General features: G+C 44.0%; 1 protein-coding gene across 1 annotated transcript in view; it reads left to right on the plus strand.

The window, feature by feature from the left end:
• Positions 1-15,759, plus strand: part of TMC5 (transmembrane channel like 5) — an 83,659-nt gene extending 67,900 nt beyond the window's left edge. The window contains exons 17-21 of the mRNA XM_069570218.1: positions 4,186-4,359; positions 6,585-6,663; positions 12,402-12,506; positions 13,697-13,739; positions 14,491-15,759. Of these exons, the coding sequence (XP_069426319.1) occupies positions 4,186-4,359; positions 6,585-6,663; positions 12,402-12,506; positions 13,697-13,739; positions 14,491-14,537 (448 nt within the window). The 3' untranslated portion in view covers positions 14,538-15,759. The remainder of the gene's footprint in view (positions 1-4,185; positions 4,360-6,584; positions 6,664-12,401; positions 12,507-13,696; positions 13,740-14,490) is intronic.
• The last annotated feature ends 6,839 nt before the right edge of the window (positions 15,760-22,598 follow it).

Here is a 22,598-nt window from a genome sequence, read left to right on the forward strand (position 1 = left end):
TCTCCACACAGAGAACAGAACGTCCTCTAATGAACTGAAAGGTCTGTCTGGTCAGGCTTCTTCTTACCCCTCCAACCTCACTTTCACTTTCTTGATGAGAGTTATAACCAGCCTCAGTTCAGTCCAGTTCAGTTGTTCAGTCGTGTCCAACTCTTTGCAACCCCACGGACTACAGGACATGAGGCTTCCCTGTCCATCATCAACTTTCAGAGCTTCCTCAAACTCATGTCCATCAGGCCGGTGATGCCATCCAACCATTTCATCCTCTGTCATCCCTTTCTCCTCCTGCCTTCAATCTTTCCCAGCATCGAGGTCTTTACCAATGAGTCAGGTTCTTCCCATCAGGTGGCCAAAGTATTGGAATTTCAGCTTCAACATCAGTCCTTCCAGTGAATATTCAGGACTGATTTCCTTTAGGATTGACTGGTTTGATCTCCTTGCTGTCCAAGGGACTCTCAAGAGTCTTCTCCAACACCACAGTTCAAAAGCATCAATTTTTCAGTGTTCAGCTTTCTTTATAGTCCAGCTCTTACATTCATACGCGACTACTGGAAAACCCATAGCTTTGACTAGATGGACCTTTGTTGGTAAAGTAATGTCTCTGCTTTTTAATATGCTGTCTAGTTTTGTCATAGCTTTTCTTCCAAGGAGCAAGCGTCTTTTAATTTCATGGCTGCAGTCACCATCTGCAGTGATTATGGAGCGCCCCCCCCAAAAAATTAAGTCTCTCACTGTTTCCATTGTTTAGACAGCAAACAATGAGTCCCTTGGACTGGAAGGAGATCAAACCAGTCAATCCTAAAGGAAATCAGTCCTGAATATTCATTGGAAGGACTGATGCTGAAGCTGAATCTCCAATGCTTTGGCTACCTGATGCGAAGAACTGACTCATTGGTAAAGACCTTGATGCTGGGAAAGATTGAAGGCAGGAGGAGAAGGGGACGACAGAGGATGAGATTGTTGGATGGCATTACCGACCCAATGGACATGAGTATGAGCAAGCTCTGGGAGTTGGTGAAGGACAGGGAAGCCTGGTGTGCTGCAGGCTATGGGGTTGCAAAGAATCAGACATGACTGAGTGACCAAACTGACTGACTGGACAGTAAAGAGTCAAACCAGTCCATCCTAAAGGAAATCAACTCTGAATATTCACTGGAAGGACTGATGCTTAAGCAGAAGCTCCAACATTTTGGCCACCTGATGTGAAGAGCCAACTCATTGGAAAAGACCCTGTTGCTGAGAAAGATTGAAGGCAGGAGGAGAAAGGGACAACAGAGGATGAGATGGTTAGACGGCATCACTGACTCAATGGACATGAGTTTGAGGAAACTCCAGGAGATAATGAAGGACAGGGAAGCCTGGCGTGCTGCAGTCCATGGGGTTGCAAAGAATCAGATGTGGCTGAGCCACTGAACAACAGCAACAATAAATACAGACCCCAAAAGGAGGGGATCTGTCCCACCCTGGGGGCCACGTTGGGAGGAGGCACCGGCATCTGTCAGAGGCAGGGAGAGAGAGAGTAGTAAATCTGGGCAGAAGTCTTTACTGTGGTTTCAGTGGGAGGAGAAGGCAAGGCAGGGTCAGCAGGCTTAGGAGGGGCAAATGTGAATAATCTCATTGGGCTCTGGGCTGGAGGGGCCATCTGGGGTTGTCTGGTACCTGGCGCTGGGGTGGTGGGAGCAGAGGAACAATGGCCCAGAGTGTGAGCCCTTGAGGGAGGAGGTGGGGTGGGATGTGGGCTCTGGACTCATTGGTTTGCATATGAAAGACGTGCTTTGTAGGCTAGCCCTGGGAAAGGCAGTCTCTCTAGCATCAGTAAGGCCCCAGATGTTACAGATCAGAAAATGCTTCATTCAGCCCAAGATCCCTTGGTAACCAACAGATGCTATCACCAAGGGAGGAACACATCTGAGTTTGGTCACCACCTGTCAGGTGCCCCGTCTTGACTGGCACAGACCCCTCACTTCCTCCAGGTCCTGCAGGGTCCCAGCTGGGGAGAAGCCTGGTCTCCATACAGAGAACAGAACTTCCTCTAATGAACTGAAAGGCCCCGTCCGGTCAGGCTCCCTCTTACCCCTGCAACCTCACTTCCCATGGCTCCATCCTTCCCCAGCCTCTCAGTCTGTTCAGAGTCATCTGTTTGAAGCGCTCTACCTGCTCTCTTTACTTGACCCTCTCTCCTCTCTCAGCTCGAAAGTCCTGTTGAAGATCTGCCCTGCATGACCATCCCCATCTTCTGTGCATTCCCTTTTCCTCCCTTTTTCTCTCAGGGCAGTTTCCTTTCTTCATTTCCTAGTTCACGCCAGAAATGCCTTTGAATCTTTGTTTAATTGTACCTTCACTGCTTGACCATCTTTCCCATTAGAACCTGGGAGGGCAGGTATCATGTCTGTTCTGTTTACTGTGGGCTCGACAGGGCCTAGTATCTAGCACAGTGCCTGCTACTGATCTCGAGGAGACAGCAGTGAGTGGCGGCTTGAAGCAGGAATGTATTTCCCTGCCCAGGAATTGAACCTGGATAGCCTGGGTGAAAAGCAGGAATCTTAGCTGTTAGACCAGCAAGGGCTAGAGGCTAGAAGCAAAATTTCCCTGGCTTTTGCCATGCTTGAAAGCAAGAATGTTGTAAAGAGGCAAAAACTGTAAAAATAGTTTTTTTCTAAAAAAAAAAAAAAACTGTACAAAATTTATTATTAGAGATGCAGTACAGTAAGTGGGAGAGCGCACAGAGAAACAATTTTTTTTTTAAGACAAAGGCAAGGCAGAGATACACACATAGAAAGAATGTGAGCTTCTTCCAGTAAAGAGGAAGTGAAATCATTTATCTAGGGCATTTTTCCTGGGTCTTTGTTTACCTTTGGCCAATTATCTTGATTTTCCACACCTTACCTGCCCTGGGAACTTTCTCCAACATGCGTGCGCACCTTTTAGCCAAGATGGATTCTAGCACAGAGGCCTGTGGGAGGCTTGGCATCACCTGTTATGGGGTGGTGCCCCCTCCTTTTTAACCCCAAGGAGCCTTCTGCAGATGTGTAGCTGAGGAGGTCTCCTTGACCTCAAGAGTGAGAAAATGTGGTCTCTTTATCTTTTATCTGGGCAAGACTGAGCTCCTTTCTGCCTCTGCCGTTGCGTGTGTGCTAAGTCACTTCAGTCGTGTCTGACTCTTTTGGGATCCCATGGGTTGTAGCCTGCCAGGCTCCTCTGTCCATGGGGATTCTCCAGGTAAGAGTACTGGAGTTGGGTTGCCATTTTCTTTTCCAGCCCTGACCATTATTGTTCTCTTAAAGTGTCCGCTGGAGACAAAGCCAGCTTTTTACCCTGTTCCTGTGGTTATTTCTATCTGGATGTGTAAACAGAAGGCTGAGTGTAAATGTCTCACCTGGAGCCCATCTATGTCTTGCCTCGAGAAATATAAACAGGAGGCTAGTTGCAAATGTCTAGCCTGGAGCCCATCTATCTCCTGCCTCAGTTACAAGTTCAGTGGGCTTTTGTCAAATGAATGAGCAAATGAATGCACAAGGGAGTTGACTTTTTAGAATACCTGTAGAACTTGAACTTGGCAGCTTCAGGGCAGGCTCTTCTGTAGTGTGATGTTCTCAGTTGTCTCACTGCGTTGGCTCTTTTCTCTCTTCCTAACCAGTTCTTGGTGCCCTCTAGTTTCTGCTTGTTCACAACTGACTTCATGTGGCCATTATTACAGCTCTAGCTTCCCTAGTGTTCTTGCCTGGAGAATCCCAGGGACGGCGGAGGCTGGTGGGCTGCCGTCTATGGGGTCACACAGAGTTGGACATGACTGAAGCGACTTAGCAGCAGCAGGAGCAGCTTCCGTAGATTACAGCCTCCCCTCTTCATATTTCCTAGTTCAAGTTCCTAAGGAAGAGAGTCCTCTAGCCCCAGTTCATTTCTTTGTGCCAGGACATGGCTGAGGTCACAGCCTGGTCTTTGGATTGGTGACGGTTGGATCAAGTGATAGTGCTGTCCAAAAGCTGGTCCTCAGAATACAGGTCATGAGTACAAAACACACCAGCCGGGCCTGTGAGCGAGAGGGTTTCCTTTGGAAGGGGATGTGGATGGAGCAGGCAGGGATCACTGGTTCCAGGTTAAGAGCCCAGAAAGGACTGGGCTAGTCTAGAAAAACTATACCTGAGTCTGGTGCTAGAGATGTTTCCCTGTCCCTTGTTTTATCAGATTGAAACCTTCAGCTGACTGTGGTCCGTTTCGAGGTCTGCAGTTCTTCATTGAGTCCATCTACAGCTGGATCGACACCCTGAATAAGAGGCGCAGCTACCCGTGGGTTGTTTGGATCTACCAGAACCTCATCGGGAGCGTGCACTTCTTCTTCATCCTTACCCTCATTGTCTTGTAAGTGGGGTTCTTCGGAAGACTAGAAGGGGAAACACCCCATCAACTCAGCATGCGGGCGGCTAGGCTTGGGAGGGGCGGGTGTTTGGTGGGAAGGTGAAGACTGCAGTGTGGCTCCATGTTCTGCATCATCCCAACTCTGCCCTTGAATTTTTCTAGAAGTTATTTAATATCTTGTCCTTTTGGGGGGTCTGTTTTATGAAGAAAGGAACACCTGCTCTGTTCCTTCTTAAGAATTAACATGAAAACCAAAAGAAAAAACCTGGGTGTGAGAATGCTTAGGCAAATTACTGTGTGATTCTTTCTGAGGTTGTGACTATCTTAAAGTGGATTGGGTGTTATTGATATATGGGTTAGTGTACTTTCATTTTCAAACTTTAAAATGATTTCTAACTTCTTATGAAAAAGTGGAAGATCTGCCAAGACTGGACTCCTTTTCCCGCAGGAACAGTTGGTCTGCTGACGGCTGCTCCTCTTTAGAAGCCAAATTCTGATGGCTGAGCTTGTCCATCCTCACACAGAGACACAACTCAACAGCACAGACCAGTGGAGCCAGCTGATGCCAATTGTTGAGTGACCCCCCCACCCCCCCCCACCCCCCCGCCTGGATTTTACAGGTGGAAGTGATGACTTGCAGAGACAGGGATAGTTCCCAGGCTGTAGAGTGTATTTATTGTAGAGGAGGCTGGAACCTGGGTCTCCTAGCTGTTGGTCATGCTCTCCCTCCCAACATTGGTTTGCCTTTGGCCTTCTTACTTAAAACTGGAAGTTCTCCTCTCCTGCTCTTCCAAACTTCTAATTCCCTGGGGAGCTTGTAAGAAATGCAAACTCTCAGACCCTACCCTGACCTATAGCATCTGCATTTTAACAAAATCCCAGGAAGTCTGTATCACACGGAAGTTTGAATAGCACTGTCCATATTCCCAAATTCTGGCTACACATTAGAATCATATACACTGAAAAAATACTGCTCGGGAGTTCCCTGGTGGCCTAGCGGTATGGCTTTTGAGTTTTCACTGCTGTGCCAGGTCTGAGAACTGAAATCCCACAAGCCAAGTGGCCAAAGTATAAATGAATAAAATAAGTTAAAAATACTGTTAAGGACTTCCCTGGTGGTCAAATGGTTGGGAATCTGCCTGCCAATTCAGGAGACACAGGTTTGATCCCTGGTCTGGAAAGATTCCAAATGCCTTGGGGCAACTTAGCCTGTGCACCACAACTACTGAAATCTGTACTCTGCAACAAGAGAAGCCATGGCAATGAGAAGCTCGTGTACCGCAACTAGAGAGAAAGACTTTGTGCAGCAACCAAGACCTAACGCAGCCAAAAATAAATCAATGTGTTGTTGTTTGTTGTTGTTTGGTCCCTAAGTTGTGTCTGACTCTTTTGTGACCCCAGGGACGGTAGCCCATCAGGCTTCTCTGTCCATGGGATTTCCCAGGCAAGAATACGGTTTGGGTTGCAATTTCCTTCCCCAGGCAATTGTCTGGATCCAGGGGTTGAACCCAGGTTTCCTGCTTGACTAGCGGATTCTTTACCACTGAGCCACCACGGAAGCCTCCAAATAAATAGATAATAATAAAAATACTGTTAAATGTTTTCACCACAGAAAAAGAAATAATAATCGCATGACATGAGGGAGTGTTAGCTAACACCATGGTGGTAATCATATTTATTGCAATATAAATATATATAAACGCGTCAAATCAACATCTTAAGCTTACTCAATGTTATATGTCAATTCTGTCTCAACTTTAAAAAATTAATGTAAAACTAGATTGGGGTAAAGTTTGCATAACTATATGAATTAACTAAAACTCATTGAATTACACTCAAAAGGAGTACATTTTGTAGTATGTCCACCACGCCTCAATAAAGCTATAAAAAGAAGAAAAGATACTGATGCCTGCCCTCCTGCTCAAAAAAGCTCAATTAATTGATCTGAGGAGGGGCCACAGCAGGAGTCTTTTCTCCACTTCTCAGGTGATTTATGTGTAGAATCCTGAGAACTATTGCTAAAATGAAGTTAACCTCTAAGTCACCCAGATACATCTTTGCAGGAATGCTGGCTGGGCCAACATCCATCTGTAAGCAAATATACGAGTTCCTATGGACCCAGTTGAAATTAGGAGCCTGCAAAGCATTGGAGAGGGTGTCTGCCATTCTTTCTTTCCTGCAAAGCATTGGAGAGAGCGCCTGCCATTCTTTCTTTTCTTCTCTTCCAGAATCATCACTTACCTTTACTGGCAGATCACAGAGGGAAGGAAGATTATGATAAGACTGCTCCATGAACAGATCATTAATGTAAGTCCCATTGGACCCCTTTGTTACCCTCCCCACCTTTAACACTCTGCAATGAAAATTTTCAAACATCATCCAATAAAGAGCATAGTAGAATGAACCTTCCCACCACCCAGCCCTGACCACCATCAACATTTGTGTACTCTCATGTCCTCTACACTGTCCCTTTGCTGTAAATCTCTGGATTATTTTCAAGCAAATCCTGGCTTTTATATCATTTTATCTATAGACTCTTTCATATACTTTTAAAAAACATAACCACAGTACCAATCATCATACCTAAAAAAACTAATGATACCTTACTATCATCTTATAGTCAGTCAAAGGCCAAATTTCCCCAGTTGTCCAGTTAATGTCTTTTTACAGCAGGATTACTCAAGTGAAAAATCTGCAAAAGTGTCACTTGTTGCATTTGGTTGATGGGTCTTTAACGTTTCTTTCAATCTCTAACTGTTCACACCTCCCTCTTCTCTTGCCACTTATTGTTGAAGAAACCAGGTCATTTGTCATGCAGTGGTTCCCTCATTCTGTGTATATCTGAATTTCAACCCTGCAGTGGTGTTTCATAGGTTGTTTGTTTTCTTTTTTTTTTTTTGTATTTCCTGTAAATGAATGGTGAAATTCAAAGACCTGATTAAGTCCAGATTAAATTTTTTAGCCAGAATAATTCATAGGTGATGCGTTAAGTCAATATTTCTCATGGCATTACCTCATAACATAAAAGGTTTGATTGTCTCCTTTTTTGTATCTTAGGAACAATCTGTGGGTCCATGCTTGGTCAGCTAACCTATCCATCATAAAGCTTCCCAGCAGTCTTTGAGCTAATGGATTTAGCAGCCTTTGATGAGCATAGTCATAGGGTTGCAAAGAGTCAGACATGACTGAAGTGACTCAGCATGCACGCACGCCTTTTTATTCATTGTCCATTTATTTCATTAGGGATTGCAAAATAGTGGTACTCTAATTCTAGAATTTCTTCTGCATTTATTAGCTGGAATTCTATAAAAGAAGAATTTTTACTCATCAACTGTTAGAGCACCTTCAAATAGCTTCAGGAGAGGAAAGATGACTCCCTTTATTTACCTGTTTTCAAAATGATGATTTGGTCCTCCAGTGTATTCGTTTGCTAGGGCTGCAAAGCAAAGTGCCACAAATGTGGCAGCTTAAGACAACAGAGACGTATTACCTCACAGTTCTGGAGGCCGGAAGTCCAAAGCCAAGTTGTCAGCAGGGTTGCTTCCTTCCGAAGCTCAGAGCAAGAGTCTCCGCCCTGCCTCTCTTTTTTTCTGGTGGCTGCTGACTAACCTTTGTGTTTCTTGGCATAACTTCATAACTCACATCTCTGTCTTCATCTTCACAGGATCTTTTTCTCTCTTTGTCTGTTTCTCCTTCTCGCCTAAGGACTTCTCATTGAATTTAAGCTTCATCCTCATCCACGATGATCTCATTAAAAAAAAAACACTTTAATTACATCTGCAAAGACTCTATTTCCAATAAAACTATATTCACAGGTGGTGGGGTTTCAATAAGAATAACTTAAACATATCTTTTAAAAAGGGAGAGAGACACTATTCAACTCACTAAACCTAGAACCTCCAAATATGGCCAATGAGAAGTTATCATTATGAATTCGTAGATTTAAGTATGTGTTGGCATCTTTCAATTGTAATCATTTGTTTATGCTTAAAATAGTCTCATCCTTTGCTAGAGGAAATCCTTTTGAATTAGCTCCTCAGTTCTTTTGACATGATCCCAGGAGTCTTTGGTTGCTTCCTTGTTCTCTGCAAAGATAAGATGGTCTGGACTCATCTTGTTCATTTCCTGTCTCAGAATAGGAATTAGGCATTTCTTCAAGGAGTCCTGCTCAAATGGTATTTAGAGATCAAAGTCTGGACATGGTGAGATGGTCATCGCTACTGGACTAGTTCCCTTTTTCTCTAAATACCAACGTAACTGTGAGCACTTATGTCTGAAAATATGAGGAAGAAGCAGGACACTATAGGAGTCTATCTGCTTGAATCTTTGGGGCTTCAGATTACTTGAGTTGGCACATTTTGTACTGTAAAGAAAGAGCATTGGTTAGTTGTTGATGTTGGCCAGTCGCTAAGTTGTGTCCCATTCCTTGCAACCCCATGAACTGCAGCATACTAGGCTTCCCTGTCTTTCACTGTCTCCTGAAGTTTGCTCAAATTCTTGTCTATTGATGCTATCTCACCATCTCATCCTCTGCTGCTCTCTTTTCCTTTTGTCTTCAATCTTTCCCAGCATCAGGGTCTTTTCCAATGAGTTGGCTCTTCATATCAGGTGGCCAAAGTATTGGAGCTTAAACTTCCGCATCAGTCCTTCCAGTGAATATCCAGGGTAGATTTTCCTTTAAGACTGGCTGGTTTGCAAGAAGACTTGTGGTCCAAGGGACTCTCAAGAGTCTTCTCCAACACCACAATTTGAAAGCATCAATTCTTAGGGGCTCAGCCTTCTTCATGGTCCAACTCTCACATCCATACATGACTACTGGAAAAACCATAGCTTTGCCTATATGGACCTTTGCTGGCAAAATGATGTCTCTGCTTTTTAATATGCTGTCTAAGTTTGTCATGGGGTTTCCCAGGTGGCTCTAGTGGTAAAGAACCTGCCTGCCAATGCAGGAGAGACATAAGAGATCGAGGTTTGATCCCTGGGTCAGGAAGATCCCCTGGAGGAGGGCATGGCAACTCACTCCAGTGATCTTGCTTGGAGAATCCCATGGACAGAGGAGCCTGGTGGGCTACGGTTCATGGATCACAGACGCAGTTGCAGCTGAGCCTGCACACCCGCTAGATCTGTCATAGCTTTCCTTCCAAGCAAGCATCTTTTACTTTCATGGATCAGCCAATATCCACAGTCATTTTGGAGCCCAAGAAAATGAAACCTGTCGCTGTTTCCACTTTTTCACCTTCTATTTGCCATGAAGTGATGGGACCAGATGCCATGATCTTAGTGTTTTTGATGGGTTAGTTAGCTAAGCTCTTTCCCACCTATCCGCAGAAACGTTACCCATAGTTTTCTGATACAACATTGAATGTTTGGGGCAAGTCTTAAGAAGATTTCAGTGTGGGAGGGATTTGATGTTAAATCTTTCTGTTGTAAGAGTAGTGTCAGGTAAACTCAGGAGTTACTGGGATGGCATCATTTCAGGAAGGCACCATAAACATCATGCAGATCTGCCTGCCTGGGAGTCTTGCCTGGAATGTGGACCACAAAGACAGGGTTGCTGTCTCTAAAAGAACTCAGAGAGACTGGGAATAGGCTCAGAAACAGTCCTTTCAAAACTGCTGGTTCCTTGTTAAAATTGCAAATTCTTATTACCCTTCCTTCCTCCAAGCAATGAAGGCAACAGATAACATGTTGTTGAGCACTTATTGATGCCTGGCATTGTGCTAAGTGATGAACAAAGATTCTAATTTAATTTTTATTACTCACTTTATAGTGCATTCATTTCTTTAACCTCTATTTTTAAATTAAGGAAATGGATGCTTATAGAGTGAAGCAACCTGCTCAAAGTCACAGGGCTAGTAACAGTGGGATTTGAATCAGGCAGCTCCTAAGTTTATGCTCTCAGCTACAGTGCAACTTTGCCTCCTGAGTCAAAATTCTGTTGGGCAAAGCCTATGAGTTTGCAATCTCTCCAGGTAATTCTAATTCACACTAGAGTATGCAAACAGTTGCTACAGACCAGAGATTTTCAAACGAGTTGGCCACACCCAAGACAGCTGGGGAACTTGTTAAAAGTACCAATTACCATGGACAGCTCTTACTTACAGAAGAATTTCAATTACTAAATGTAGAAAGAATGAGGGAAATAGAAGGCCATTATAAATCAAATATCGCAGTAATAATTGTTGCAAGCAAGATCCACTGGTGGATGCTAAAATGAGTGGGTGAAAGTTTAGGAAGAAACAAGGGCATGGAAAATGGGATTGACCTAGACTGGACAGACCATGAGGTGAGTGCTAGTTCACCTTAGCACTCTCTTATCTGTAATAGACTCATAGGAAAGTGATTCCCCCTCCTGGGGAAGGCATACCCCATTCCTTTGCTCTCTTTCCCAATTCAGGAATTATTTTTCAGGGTCTACTTTGTTAACACAGATAACTTAAAAAATTTTTTTTAATATATTTATTTATTTCTGGCTGTGCTGGGTCTTCACTGATGTGTGGGATTTTCTCTAGTTGCCCAGAGCAGGGGCTACCCTCTTGCTGCTTGCTGTGTACAGGCTTCTCATTGTGATGGGTTCTCTTTTTGTGACTCCCAGTGAAAGGCTTTTGCTGAACCACGAAAGATGCCGGGATTCTTGGCCTCTGGAGAAGAATTCAATATGGGGCCAGAGACGAGGCTTGATCACTCAGAGCTTTTGTGTAATAGAGTTTTATTAAAGTATAAAAGGGATAGAGAAAGCTTCTGACATAGACATCAGAAGGGGGCAGAAAGAGTGCCCCCTCGCTAGTGTTAGCAATGGAGTTAGATGTTTTTTAATTACTTATTACAGTGAATCAAAAGAATGTCTGGAGGTTGTAAAGACCTTACTAGACCCACTCCCATAATTGACATTTTAAGAAAACAGGATTAGCCAGAAGGTTTTTTTCCAGAGAACATCCTCGAGCAGGATACATTATTGTTATATAATCCTAAGGAATGTAGAGGAAAAAAAGTTTGTCCTTTTTTCCTCCTTGAGAATTCCAGACCCTTCTCTCCTTGGGGACCGCTGGACTTCTTATTAACCTGCCCAGGAACTGACTCTCAGCAGGCTCTAGAGCACAGGCGCAATAGTTGTGGCACATGGGCTTAGGTGGTCCGTGGCATGTGGGAGATTCCCGGATCGGGGATCGAACCTGCGTCTTCTGCATTGGCAGGTGGATCCTCTATCACTGAGCCACCAGGGACGCCCTTACACAGATAACTTTGACAAAGGAAATATATCTGATGTTCTTCAATGCAGAGCTATAAACTTTGACATTCTCAGTGGAAGGACAGGGAAGAGCCAGGCAATGCTGGGCACCCAGAGAGTGTTCCAGGGCAAAAGGCATGCCAAGAGGAGGGATGCTATAAACCATTTGTCCTGGGCCCTCTGACAATGGTGTGTAGGTTGCTTCTCGCAGCAGACTAGAGAAAGTACTACTCAGCCTACTAGGATAATTGCTTTAGAGGAGAATATTACAGTTTAGGAAGGCTATGGGGGTTAATTTGGTTTTACTGTGCGATGTCTCTTTTCTCTCATCAATAGTAAATGCGGCAGCAGTCTCCAGCCTCCACGGGGTCCAGGACCCTGTGCAGTGTGCTCTGCTTAGTCACTCAGCTGCCTCTGACTCTTTGTGACCCCATGGATTGTAGCCCGCCAGGCTCCTCTGTCCATGTGGCTTCTCCAGGCAAGAATACGGGAGTGGGTTGCCATGTCCTCCTCCAGGGGATCTTCCCAACCTAGGGATTTAACCCAGGTCTCCTGCATTGCAGGTGGATTCTTTACCATCTGAGCCACCAGGGAAACCCAAGAACACTGGAGTGGGTAACCTATCCTTGCTCCAGGGAATCTTCCCAATCCAGCAATCAAACTGGGGTCTCCTGCACTGCAGGCAGATTCTGTACCAGCTGAGATCCTAGGGAAGCCCGTCCAGGACCCTACCTGCCTAAAAATCAACATTTCCTCCATTTGCTTCTCAACCCCACACCATTCTCCATAATTTTGTTTTTGTTTTCCTACTTGGCAGGAGGGCAAAGACAAAATGTTCCTGATAGATAAGTTGATCAAGCTGCAAGGTATGGAGAAGAGAGCAAGCCCCACCTTATTTACACTGGAAAGAAGAGATTTGGAGGTGAGGCTGCAGGCTGCCTTGGGATCCCTGTGACACGGATGTGTCCTCCTATGAAAAGTGCATCAGGAGCTAGAATCACATCTGGGCCCTTCACTTTCTGTGTTTTAACATTTCTTTACTTTAATTTTAAAATATAGTATGCATTCACCATATTCTATGCCTGGCCATGTTCTAGGTAATGCAATATCATGGTAATATCGTGGTAACACAGTAAGGCCGTTCCCTCCTGGAGCTTGCATACATCTTTCTATTACCCAGCCATACAGAAGTGTGTCCCACTGGGATGAAAAATGCCTTGAAATCTCTCCCCACTAGGTTAATGCTTCAGTGTATATTCTTCCAGATCTTTCCCCCAGGCATCTGCACACATCCATACATCTACTAACATTCTTTTTTATTTATTTATTACAAAAATGGGCTATATTTTATACCTAACTTCCCCTCTCCCTGCTTAATACTGTATCTCAAACATTCTTTCAGTTTGTACATACTTGGGCATTTGGATTGTTCCCTGTTTTTTTTTAATACTAAAGACAATGGGTAATAAAACCTTTTTATTATAGTTTTTCCATGTGAGTGTTTTATCTGCCTCAGGCATATGCATGATAATGTTAACAGATATTGCCATATCATGCTCTTAAAAAGGTTTCACAAATTTTATTCTTACCAAAAGGGTTTGAGAGATCCCTAGAACCCTGCTCTAGTACCAAAGCCTGCACTGACTTCACTGGTATCCTAGAAAATGTGGATAAACAGTAAACCCATGTTAATTCAAATGCTACTACTTTTAGAAGTTATGATCTTGTCCAAAGAGACTGCCATGTTGTTTATTGTCTGTGCAAATTAATACCATCAGCATGATACAGGTAAGGGACTTAGAGGCCCAGCTCAAAATTCTATCACAGCAGGGACCATGACTGTACCTTTGCAGCCACAGGTCCTAATATATTACCTGGTATGTTTTAAATGTTCAGTAAATATCTGTGAAATGAAAGATTAAGTGAATGGAATCACTGTCTATAAAAAATAAAACAGAGCATGTTTGCTATTTCTGCGACTGAATCTTGACCTTAATCTGTCACCTCTTAATTTTAAAATGGTGGGGCTTGCAAGTCTTATCACATATGCAGCAGGATCTGAGGTCTACACAATTTTCTAATGATGAGATTTCTTGTTTTCTTCTCTTTTAGCAATGGGGCTCTCTGCGTGTCAGGCAACATGATGCTGCTCGAGGTGAGTACCCCACTGGCACTGAAGAAGGTCTGATTCATCCAGATGATAGATCCCAAGACAGAGGGTCAAAACTGCTTCTAGATTCAGTCACTGGCCCAAACTGGCTTCAACAAAAACTCGAGACTACTTCTTGCCTTAGGCATAGTCAGAAGCACGGACTCACAGGATGTCATAAGGCCTGGTTTCTTTCTGTTCAGTTCTTCTCCATGTTATCTCCTTTCGCATGTGATCTCTTGATAATCACAAGACACCTTTATTAGCTTCTTGAATCTTTGCAGTTTCAAGTCTAGTGGTCAGGAGACCCATAATTCTCTTTATGTTTCATTTGATCTGATTGGGTGATGTATTCATCCATGAATCAGTTGCTGTGATCAAGATACTGTGATGACTTCATTGGCCAGATCTTAGTCACAGGCCTTATCTTAGATATAGGTGGTACAACATAGAGACCACAGGGGCTGAGAGAATAGAGAAAGGTAGTTTTCCAAAGAAAACCTGTGACTGATGCCAGAAGGGGAATGAATATTGGGGAGGAAATGGACAAATGAATAAACCCACTCATCTTTTTGGAATAGTATTTCTGATACCTCCAATGGTGGGAATTCAAGGGGGAAAGCTGAAGAAACTTAGAAGGAGGAAGCAGAGAAAGCCTGAGAAGCTGTGGGATCTTGAAAGCCACTTTGGTCTTTCCAGTGGAGATATGGGCCAGTGTGCATCTGTGCTAACATCTCTTCTCTTGTATCAAACCCAGACCTGAGATTCAGGCAATCATTTCAAGAAGATAATCCAAAGGCCTGATAATTATCGTGGCACCAAGACACCAACCAAATAAGGAAAGAAGATAAAGATGGAGCATCTTCCTCCATGCCACCTGGGCCTTTAGGAGCTTCCCAGATGGGAAATTCAAACCTTTAGCCAGAAGTGGAAACTGACGACAATGTAAATACTGAAGTAAAATTGGGTTCCCTGTTGGGTTTTTTATACCTGAATTGCTGATTTTTCCAGACAAAATATTTGAGATTTTCCAATAAAGACAGTTGTAGTATTTGAACTAGTTCACAAACACCTGGGAAGAGTTACAGTTTATCTTTAAGAGCTACGTAATGAATTCTTGGGTCCTTAGAAATCTCCCCTCCTAGTACTCCCAGACCTGGCAAAGGTTTGGAGACTGCTGCTAAGACAAGTGGTCCAGCCTGAATAAAAATGATCCTTAATCAAGGATATGAAACCTCTAAATTGTGGAACCTGCATTTTTGCATGACTTGGAACTAAAAATAACCCCATGTTACCCCAAAGTGAAAGACAACCAGAGGTCTCATCTATGAACTTTGTTGCGTATTGAGTACACGAGTCTTTCAGATTGGACTGGGGTGGGGATGTGTGGACTGGAATTCTGTCCCTGTGAGGTTTTATACATGATCATCAGTCTTAGGTTGAACCAAACATGAAATCAGTGGTGATGTGTGGAATATATATGTATGTATATGTGTGTACATATGAATGCATATTCATTGGAAGGACTGATGCTGAAGCTGAAACTCCAAAGCTTTGGTCACTTGATGCAAAGAACTGACTCATTGGAAAAGACGCCGATGCTGGGAAAGATTGAAGGCAGGAGGAGAAGGGCATCCTCTTCTCCTCAGAGGATGAGATGATTGGATGGCATCATTGAATTGATGGGCATGAGTTTGAGTAAGCTCTGGGAGTTGGTGATGGACAGGGAAGCCTGGCATGCTGCAGTCCATGGGGTAGCAAAGAGTCAGACATGCTTGAGCAACTGAACTGAATTGAACTGAATGAATGCATATACATATGAAGCATTCTTTTGCATATCTGCCAAATAATTCACAAGGCATGTGACTTTACCTAAAACTGAAGGGTCCAGGAGAAAAGAGCAATTACCAAATTACTCCAGAGGAAAAACCTCCTCTTGAGTGATCACTGTCATGAAATCCAACTGGAACTGAATTTAGAAAACATTTAAGATGAATTTGAAATAAACCATCCAGTCAGTGCTCAATCATCGGTTCACATCATTGACTTATTTGTTCACTAAGTCATTCATGAGCTTAATTAAGCTCTTTTAGTATCATCTTTGCTAGTGGTTGTTGAAAGTGTTCATTCACTCATTCCACGAGGATGTGCCAAGTGGTGGTGAACAAGATGCTGTGCAAGTCAAGACACAGTCTCCACCCTCATGTGCTTATTGTCTAGCAGATCACTTTAGGCAGGAACTTAATTAAACAATAATTACAGCCGGTGTCATGAAGGAGACGCCCAGGGAATCATGGGAGACGACCTGTCCGCGGGGTCAGTGAAGGCAGTCTGTGGAACTGATATTTGAAGGGATTTTCCCTCTATGTGTTATCCTAATGCTGTTTGTGCCTCTTTGGCTTCTACAGTGAAATGTGAACTCCCTCGGAAGCGTCATTTTTGCTCACTTCCCATATGCTCAGGGCTTGTATCGGAACTGCTTCTCCATCCACCTCTTGTCTCCACTTCAGTGCGGCTCCACTTCTCCTGGAAATACAGGCCCGGGAGTGTTGTGTGTGCAGGTCTCACACACGGAGTAGAGTGTGCAACATCCTCACGCCCATGGTCTCGAGATACATATGGGGGATACAGGAGTTCGCTAGGCCTGCTATAACCTGTACCACAGACTGGAGGCTTCAAAAACACATTCACTTTTTTTTCACAGTTCCAGAGGCTGGAAGTCTAAGACCAAGGCTTCCACAGTTGGTGTCCACAGTTTGGGTTTCCCTAGGAGGCCTCTTTCCTTGGTCTGTAGATGGCCGCCTTCTTGCTCTGTTCTCACATGGTCTTTCCTCTGTGCGCACACATCCTGGTGTACCTTTGGGTCCCAATTTCCTTTTCTTATAAGGACACCAGTCAGATGGGATGAGGACCCACCCTGGTGGCTTCATTTTAACCAACTCACACGTTTAAAGGGCTTCTCTCCAAATGTGGTTCATTCTGAGGCACTGGAGGTTAGGTCTTCACATACGAATTTTGCATGAACACAGTTCAGCCCTCATGGGGCAACTCGCCCCTGCCAAGCAGGAATTCTCACCAGGCAGCTGGGCTCTCAATGCTGGCTGCGCGCAGGGTCACACAGGGAGCTGGCTGTTCCAACAGCTGGGCCCAGGCCCTGTGCTAGACCAGCTCAGTCAGGCATCAGTGCGTACTGTGCTAAGTCGCTCAGTCATATCTTACTCTGTGTGACCCTATGGACTGTAGCCTGCCAGACTCCTCTGCCATAGGCTTCTCCAGGCAAGAATACTGGAGGGGTTGCCATGCCCTCCTCCAGGGGATTGTCCCCATTTTTCCCTTAAAGCTCTCCAGATAGTGTCAGTGGGAAGCCAGGGCTGAGAACAACTGAGCTGGGATCTAGGGTAGTTCTTTCTGAACTTGATTGACCATAGAAGTCACCTGAGGCACCTATTAAACATTTAAATAGTGAACTCAGAATATTGCATCAAATATTTCTGGGAACATTGCCCATCTTCCTCTTTCAAAACTTGTCTTAATTAGCTCAAAATGATCAAAGTACATATGCTTTCCAAGAGTTACCTGAAAGCTGGATAATCCCTGAGGTTTTAAGTGTTCAAAAGATTGTCTGTCTTGAACTTCTGCAGGTTCTGATCCTTCAAATGTCCACAGTGAATCACCCAATTCATTTTTTAGAAGGCAATGAGATGACTTTGTGTGAAGTTCAATTATAAGGGTTAAAAAAAAATCACGACTGACATGTTTTTATAATCTTTGAATTGAGGACAGGTGGTGAGAATTAAACTCATAAATAGGAATTGTCTCAATAGGTAGCACTTGATGGTACTTCCTTAAGTTCACTCAGTGTGCACTTTTTTATAGCATTTATGTATCTGATCAGGGCTTCCCTAGTGTCTCAGATGGTAAAGACTCTGTCTGCAATGCAGGAGATCCTGGTTTGATCCCTGAGGCAAAAAGATCCCCTGGAGTAGGAAATGGGATTTGCCAGGAAAATCCCGTGGACAGAGGAGCCTGGTGAGCTACAATCCATGGGGTTACAACGAGTAAGACATGACTGGGCAACTAAGACACATATGTGTCTGATCAACAGTGAGACGAACCACTGGGAGGAGCTCAGGTGCAGAGCAGAGCAGAGCCCTCTATTTCCTTCCTGACGACACCTGTCTGATGCAGGCAGCACCTTACACCTGTGTGGTGTTCCGATCCATCCAGTGCTTTCCCCATTTCAATCCCCCAGGGATCTCGTTATGCAGCAGATTCTAGGGAATCCCCTGGTGGTCCCTAGGGACTCGGTTGGGATTTGGCATTCTCACTGCAGGGCCCTAGGTTCTGTCCTTGGTTGGAAAACTAAGATCCCACATGCCTTGCAGTGTGGCAAAAAGGAAAAAGAGCAGATTCTAATCTGTGAGTTCAGGGATGAGGCCCAAGAGTCTGCATTTCTATCTAGTGCTGTGGGTCTGAAGACTATACCCTGAGTATGGTGTTATGGCTCCTCCATACTTTAAAAAATTTTTATCTTTGTAACGACAGTGTTATACTGTTAACACATTTCTCAAAACACTAACATTTTTTTCTCATTCAAATTTTTTAACATTATTGCTATAAGACAATTGGTACAAGTTTTATAATCTCCATTTGACAGATGGAAATTTAGGCACACACAGGTTTAGTGATTTTTCTGACATCTCATAGCAAGTTACTGGCAGAATTGAGCACTTTGTGTTTTCTTTGGCCCAGTGGTCCTCAGACTTCAGCAAAGATCAGACCCAACTGGAGGGCTTGTTAAAACACAGATCGTGAGTCTGACCCAGAGTTTCAGATTCATTACCTCTGGAATGGGCTCTAAGAAGTTGCATTTCTAGCCAGTTTCCCTTTATGCTGATGTTGAATAACTGTCTCCATGATATTGTGATTTATGAGAAATTTATAAATATATATCATCTGAATGACCAATATGTATACTTGGTCATTCAGATGACCAAAATTTGTCTCATGTCCATATAATCAAAGCTATGGTGTTTCCAGTAGTCTAGCCATATATAGATGTGAGTTGGACCATAAAGAAGGCTGAGTACTGAAGAATTAATGCTTTTGAACTGTGGTGCTGGATAAGACTTTTGAGGGTCCCTTGGACAGCAAGGAGATCAAACCAGTCAATCCTAAAGGCAATCAACCCCAAATATTTATTGGAAGGACAGATGCTGAAGCTGAAACTCCAATACTTTGGTCACTTTATTTGAAGAGCTCATTCATTGGAAAAGACCCTGATGCTGGGAAAGACTGAGGGCAGGAGGAGAAGGGGACAACAGAGGATGAGATGGCTGGATAGCATCACTAACTCAGAGTTTAAACAAACTCCGGGAGATAGTGAAGGACAGGGAAGCCTGGCATGCTGCAGTCCATAGGGTCACGAAGAATCAGACATGTCTTAGCGACTGAACAACAGCAACATTTAGCCTTTGTCTATAATTTCTGGCTTCAATCTCCCCAAACTCTTGGAATCTCCTGAGCATTGAGTAATATCTTTTTGCTCTGTGAATGAGGTGACTTCTGGAAAGCACCTAAGGTTGGGGTCAGTTGTCACTGGAGCCAACCACATGATTAGAGAGTTGGAATTTTCACTCCTGACCCCCTTGATTGCTGGGGAGGGGAGAGGAGCTTGAGGTTGAATCAACTGCATTGGCCAGTGATTTAGTCAAACATTGGGCTTCCCAGGTGGCTCAGTGGTAAAGAATCCGCCTGCAGTGCGGGGTTGATCCTGGGCTGAGAAGATCCCCTGGACGAGGTAATAGCAACCCACTCCAGTATTGTCTGGAGAACCCCATGGACAGAGAAGCCTGGCAGGCTACAGTCCATAGGGTTGCAAAGAGTCAAACACGACTAAAGCAACTGAGCATGCACACATGCAACTATGTAATGAGCTTGTCTTAGAAACCCCAAAGGAGAGCTTTTTGCCCTTCTTTTTGGAGAGCTTCCATGTGAGGGAAACAGAACACTTCTGTGTGCCCCCGTGCCTGGCCCCAAGTTCTGTGAGGACAGAAGCTCTTTTGTGGAGGACCTTGTCAGATGTAGCTCTTCATCTGTATCCTTTAATATCCTTTCATAATAAATCCATGATCTAATGAGTAAGCAGGTTTTCCTTAATCATGTGAACCATTCTAGCAAATTAATCAAACCCAAGGAGGGGATCCTGGAAAGGCCTCATTATAGCCAGCCAGTCAGAAGTGCCGGTAACAACTTATGCTTGCAACTGGTGTCTGAAGTGGATGGAGGGTGGTCTTCTGGGACTGAGCCCTTTGCCTGTGGAAGCTGTCTCTGGGTAGACTTTGTCAGAACTGAGTTGAATTCTGGAGGATCCTGCCTGCAACTGAAAACTGTTGCTGATGTGGGAGACTCTCCACACACGTAACACACTGGAGTTGGGTCCAGGAACCCTTTTCAGTCTCAGAGGACAGCATTCTTTGGGAACCCTCTGTCCAGCTGAAAACCATCCTCTTAACACATGGTTTCTGCTGTTAGCGTTTGAGAATGAAGTTAGATAAAGGAAAACATGGGGTCATTCATCTTCAGTATTTTTGATCAAAGAAATCAAATAACTGACCCACAAGTGGGTCAGTGGTAAAGAATCCACCTGCCAATGCAGGAGGTGCAGGTTCTATCTGTGGGTCAGGAAGATCCCCTGGAAGGGGGCATGGCAGCCCACTCCAGTATTCTTGCCTGGGAAAACCCATGGACAGAGGAGCCTGGAGGGCTACAGTCCATGGGGTTGCAAAAGAACCAGATATGACAACTTAGCAACTCAATGATATATCACTCCATGCTAAAAGCTTGAGTGAACTTCATTAACTTCCACCCTTCTTTGTCCTCAAAGCTATGGTTGATTGTCCTATTGAAGCATTAGTCCCACTTTAGGAAACCATGTTATTTAGAAATCCATGTCTAATACAGTATTTATGACTTAGTGAAATTCTTGTCAAGATGACTGAAGACACTAATTTCCAAATAAGAAAATGAGCAGTTTAATGAAACAAGCAGTGTTTCTCCTCTTTTGAAGTAACCCTTCTATGTTATGTTTCCAGCATCCAAGGCAGTCCAATGAATAGCAGAGGATGTGATTTTTATCCCTATTGATTTTCTTGGAAAGAATGCTGTATTTTGATGGCTCATTGTCAACCCTGATGAATCATTACACTCCCAAATCTTTACCTAACTCTAGGTCTGTATCCAGTTTCCTCAAGGAAGTTTCCACTTGGGACATTCCACAAACCATTCAACTTTTATTGCCTACTGCGATAGGCACTGTTGGAGTGCTGGGAATGTTTCTCATGACTGAGCTCTTGCTAAGGGCCAGACAGGATGATAAACCTGGGTTTAGAGTGGGGGCTCTGTTATTATATAACCTGAGCCCGAATCCTTTTTCTAGTACTGTTGCATGACTTTAAGCAAGTTACTTAACTTCCCTGGGTTTCTTCACTGCAAACCAGGATTATAATGGTACTGACCTCATGGTGTTCTAGTAGACACACAGAAAGGATCTGAAACAGTGTCTAGTAGATGGTAAGTCAATAAATCCTAGTCATCAGCACTTTACTGCATTCTAATCACACCTACTCCCTGGCACAGTAGTAATACTGCCCCTATTTTAGAGATGAAATGAAGACACTAGCTATATAATTTGCAGAGGTCATATACCCAGTGACCAGGAATTCAGATTTATCTGATGCCAAATCCTTTTGTTAACCCCTTTACTAAGCCTCCCAACCTTCTTTCTTCATCGGAATTCTCCATTCAAGGCCCATGAGCACCTTAATTGGGCCTGGCTGAGTCAAGTGCAATATGGATTTGGGCCAAAGTCAAGACCGGAAACTCTGACTCTCAAAGGGTCTTCACACCACAGAAGCGATGTTGTCAACTCTGTACTGCCCCAAGATAATCCCTTCCCTGTCAGTTGCCGTGTAGTCTCTGCAGGTAGGCCAAAGGGGAAATTCAGCCCACAGATGTCTTCTTTGGCCCCTTTCTCTTCTTGTCACCCCTCCAGTCATAACTTGGCATGCCGGTCATGCAGCTTGGATATGTTCCAGTCATTGGATTGTTGTCATTTTAAAATTCAAGAAAATTCACTTGTAAACATCCGAAGTGTGATTTACTGCCCTCCTGCCAACACCAACTATAGCAATAATCAGTCTGCTTCTCACCACCATCTAGCTGTGTGGGCTGATGGCCTTGCTGCTGCATGTGTGAGGCTGGGGACCCATTAGGATTCAGGAGGGAAGTCACGACGAAGCTGTGGGCCTGTGATTAAGGCTGAGGGAGCTGAATAGGGGGTGGAGTGGGGGAGGGAAGTAGAGGAGAGAGAACTTTGCAATTTTTACTCAACTTCATTTTAAATATTGCTACTTAAGTTCACAATGTGATGCCTGGAAGCTCACGTGGGAAAGTGCAGGCCTGGGAATCAAGGGCTCTATGTTATAAAGGTGGACAGAGTGAGTGGTTCTCTGAACTGACTGACCTGGATTTGAGTAGCAATTACACCAAGGAATATGACATCCTGGGTAAGTGCCTCAGTTTTTTAACTTGGCAGTGCCTCAATTTCCTTATCAGTAAAAAGAGGTTAATATCTCAAGATTTTTGTGAAGGCTAATTAAAATAACATATTAAACTACTAAAATTACTCATAAATAGTAAACAAGGAACTTTATCATGAGATCAGGCTCTACGTCACCAGCTGCCATTTCTGGGACTCTTCCCTTCCACAGATTTTACTTTTCTCATCTGTAAAATGAGGCTAAGCCTAGATGTTCCTGAGGCTTCTTCCAGTTCTGTCTGAACTGTTATAAGAGTAGCTTGAAA

The sequence above is a fragment of the Ovis canadensis genome, chromosome 24, assembly GCF_042477335.2.
Source record: "Ovis canadensis isolate MfBH-ARS-UI-01 breed Bighorn chromosome 24, ARS-UI_OviCan_v2, whole genome shotgun sequence".
Classification (NCBI taxonomy): domain Eukaryota; kingdom Metazoa; phylum Chordata; class Mammalia; order Artiodactyla; family Bovidae; genus Ovis; species Ovis canadensis.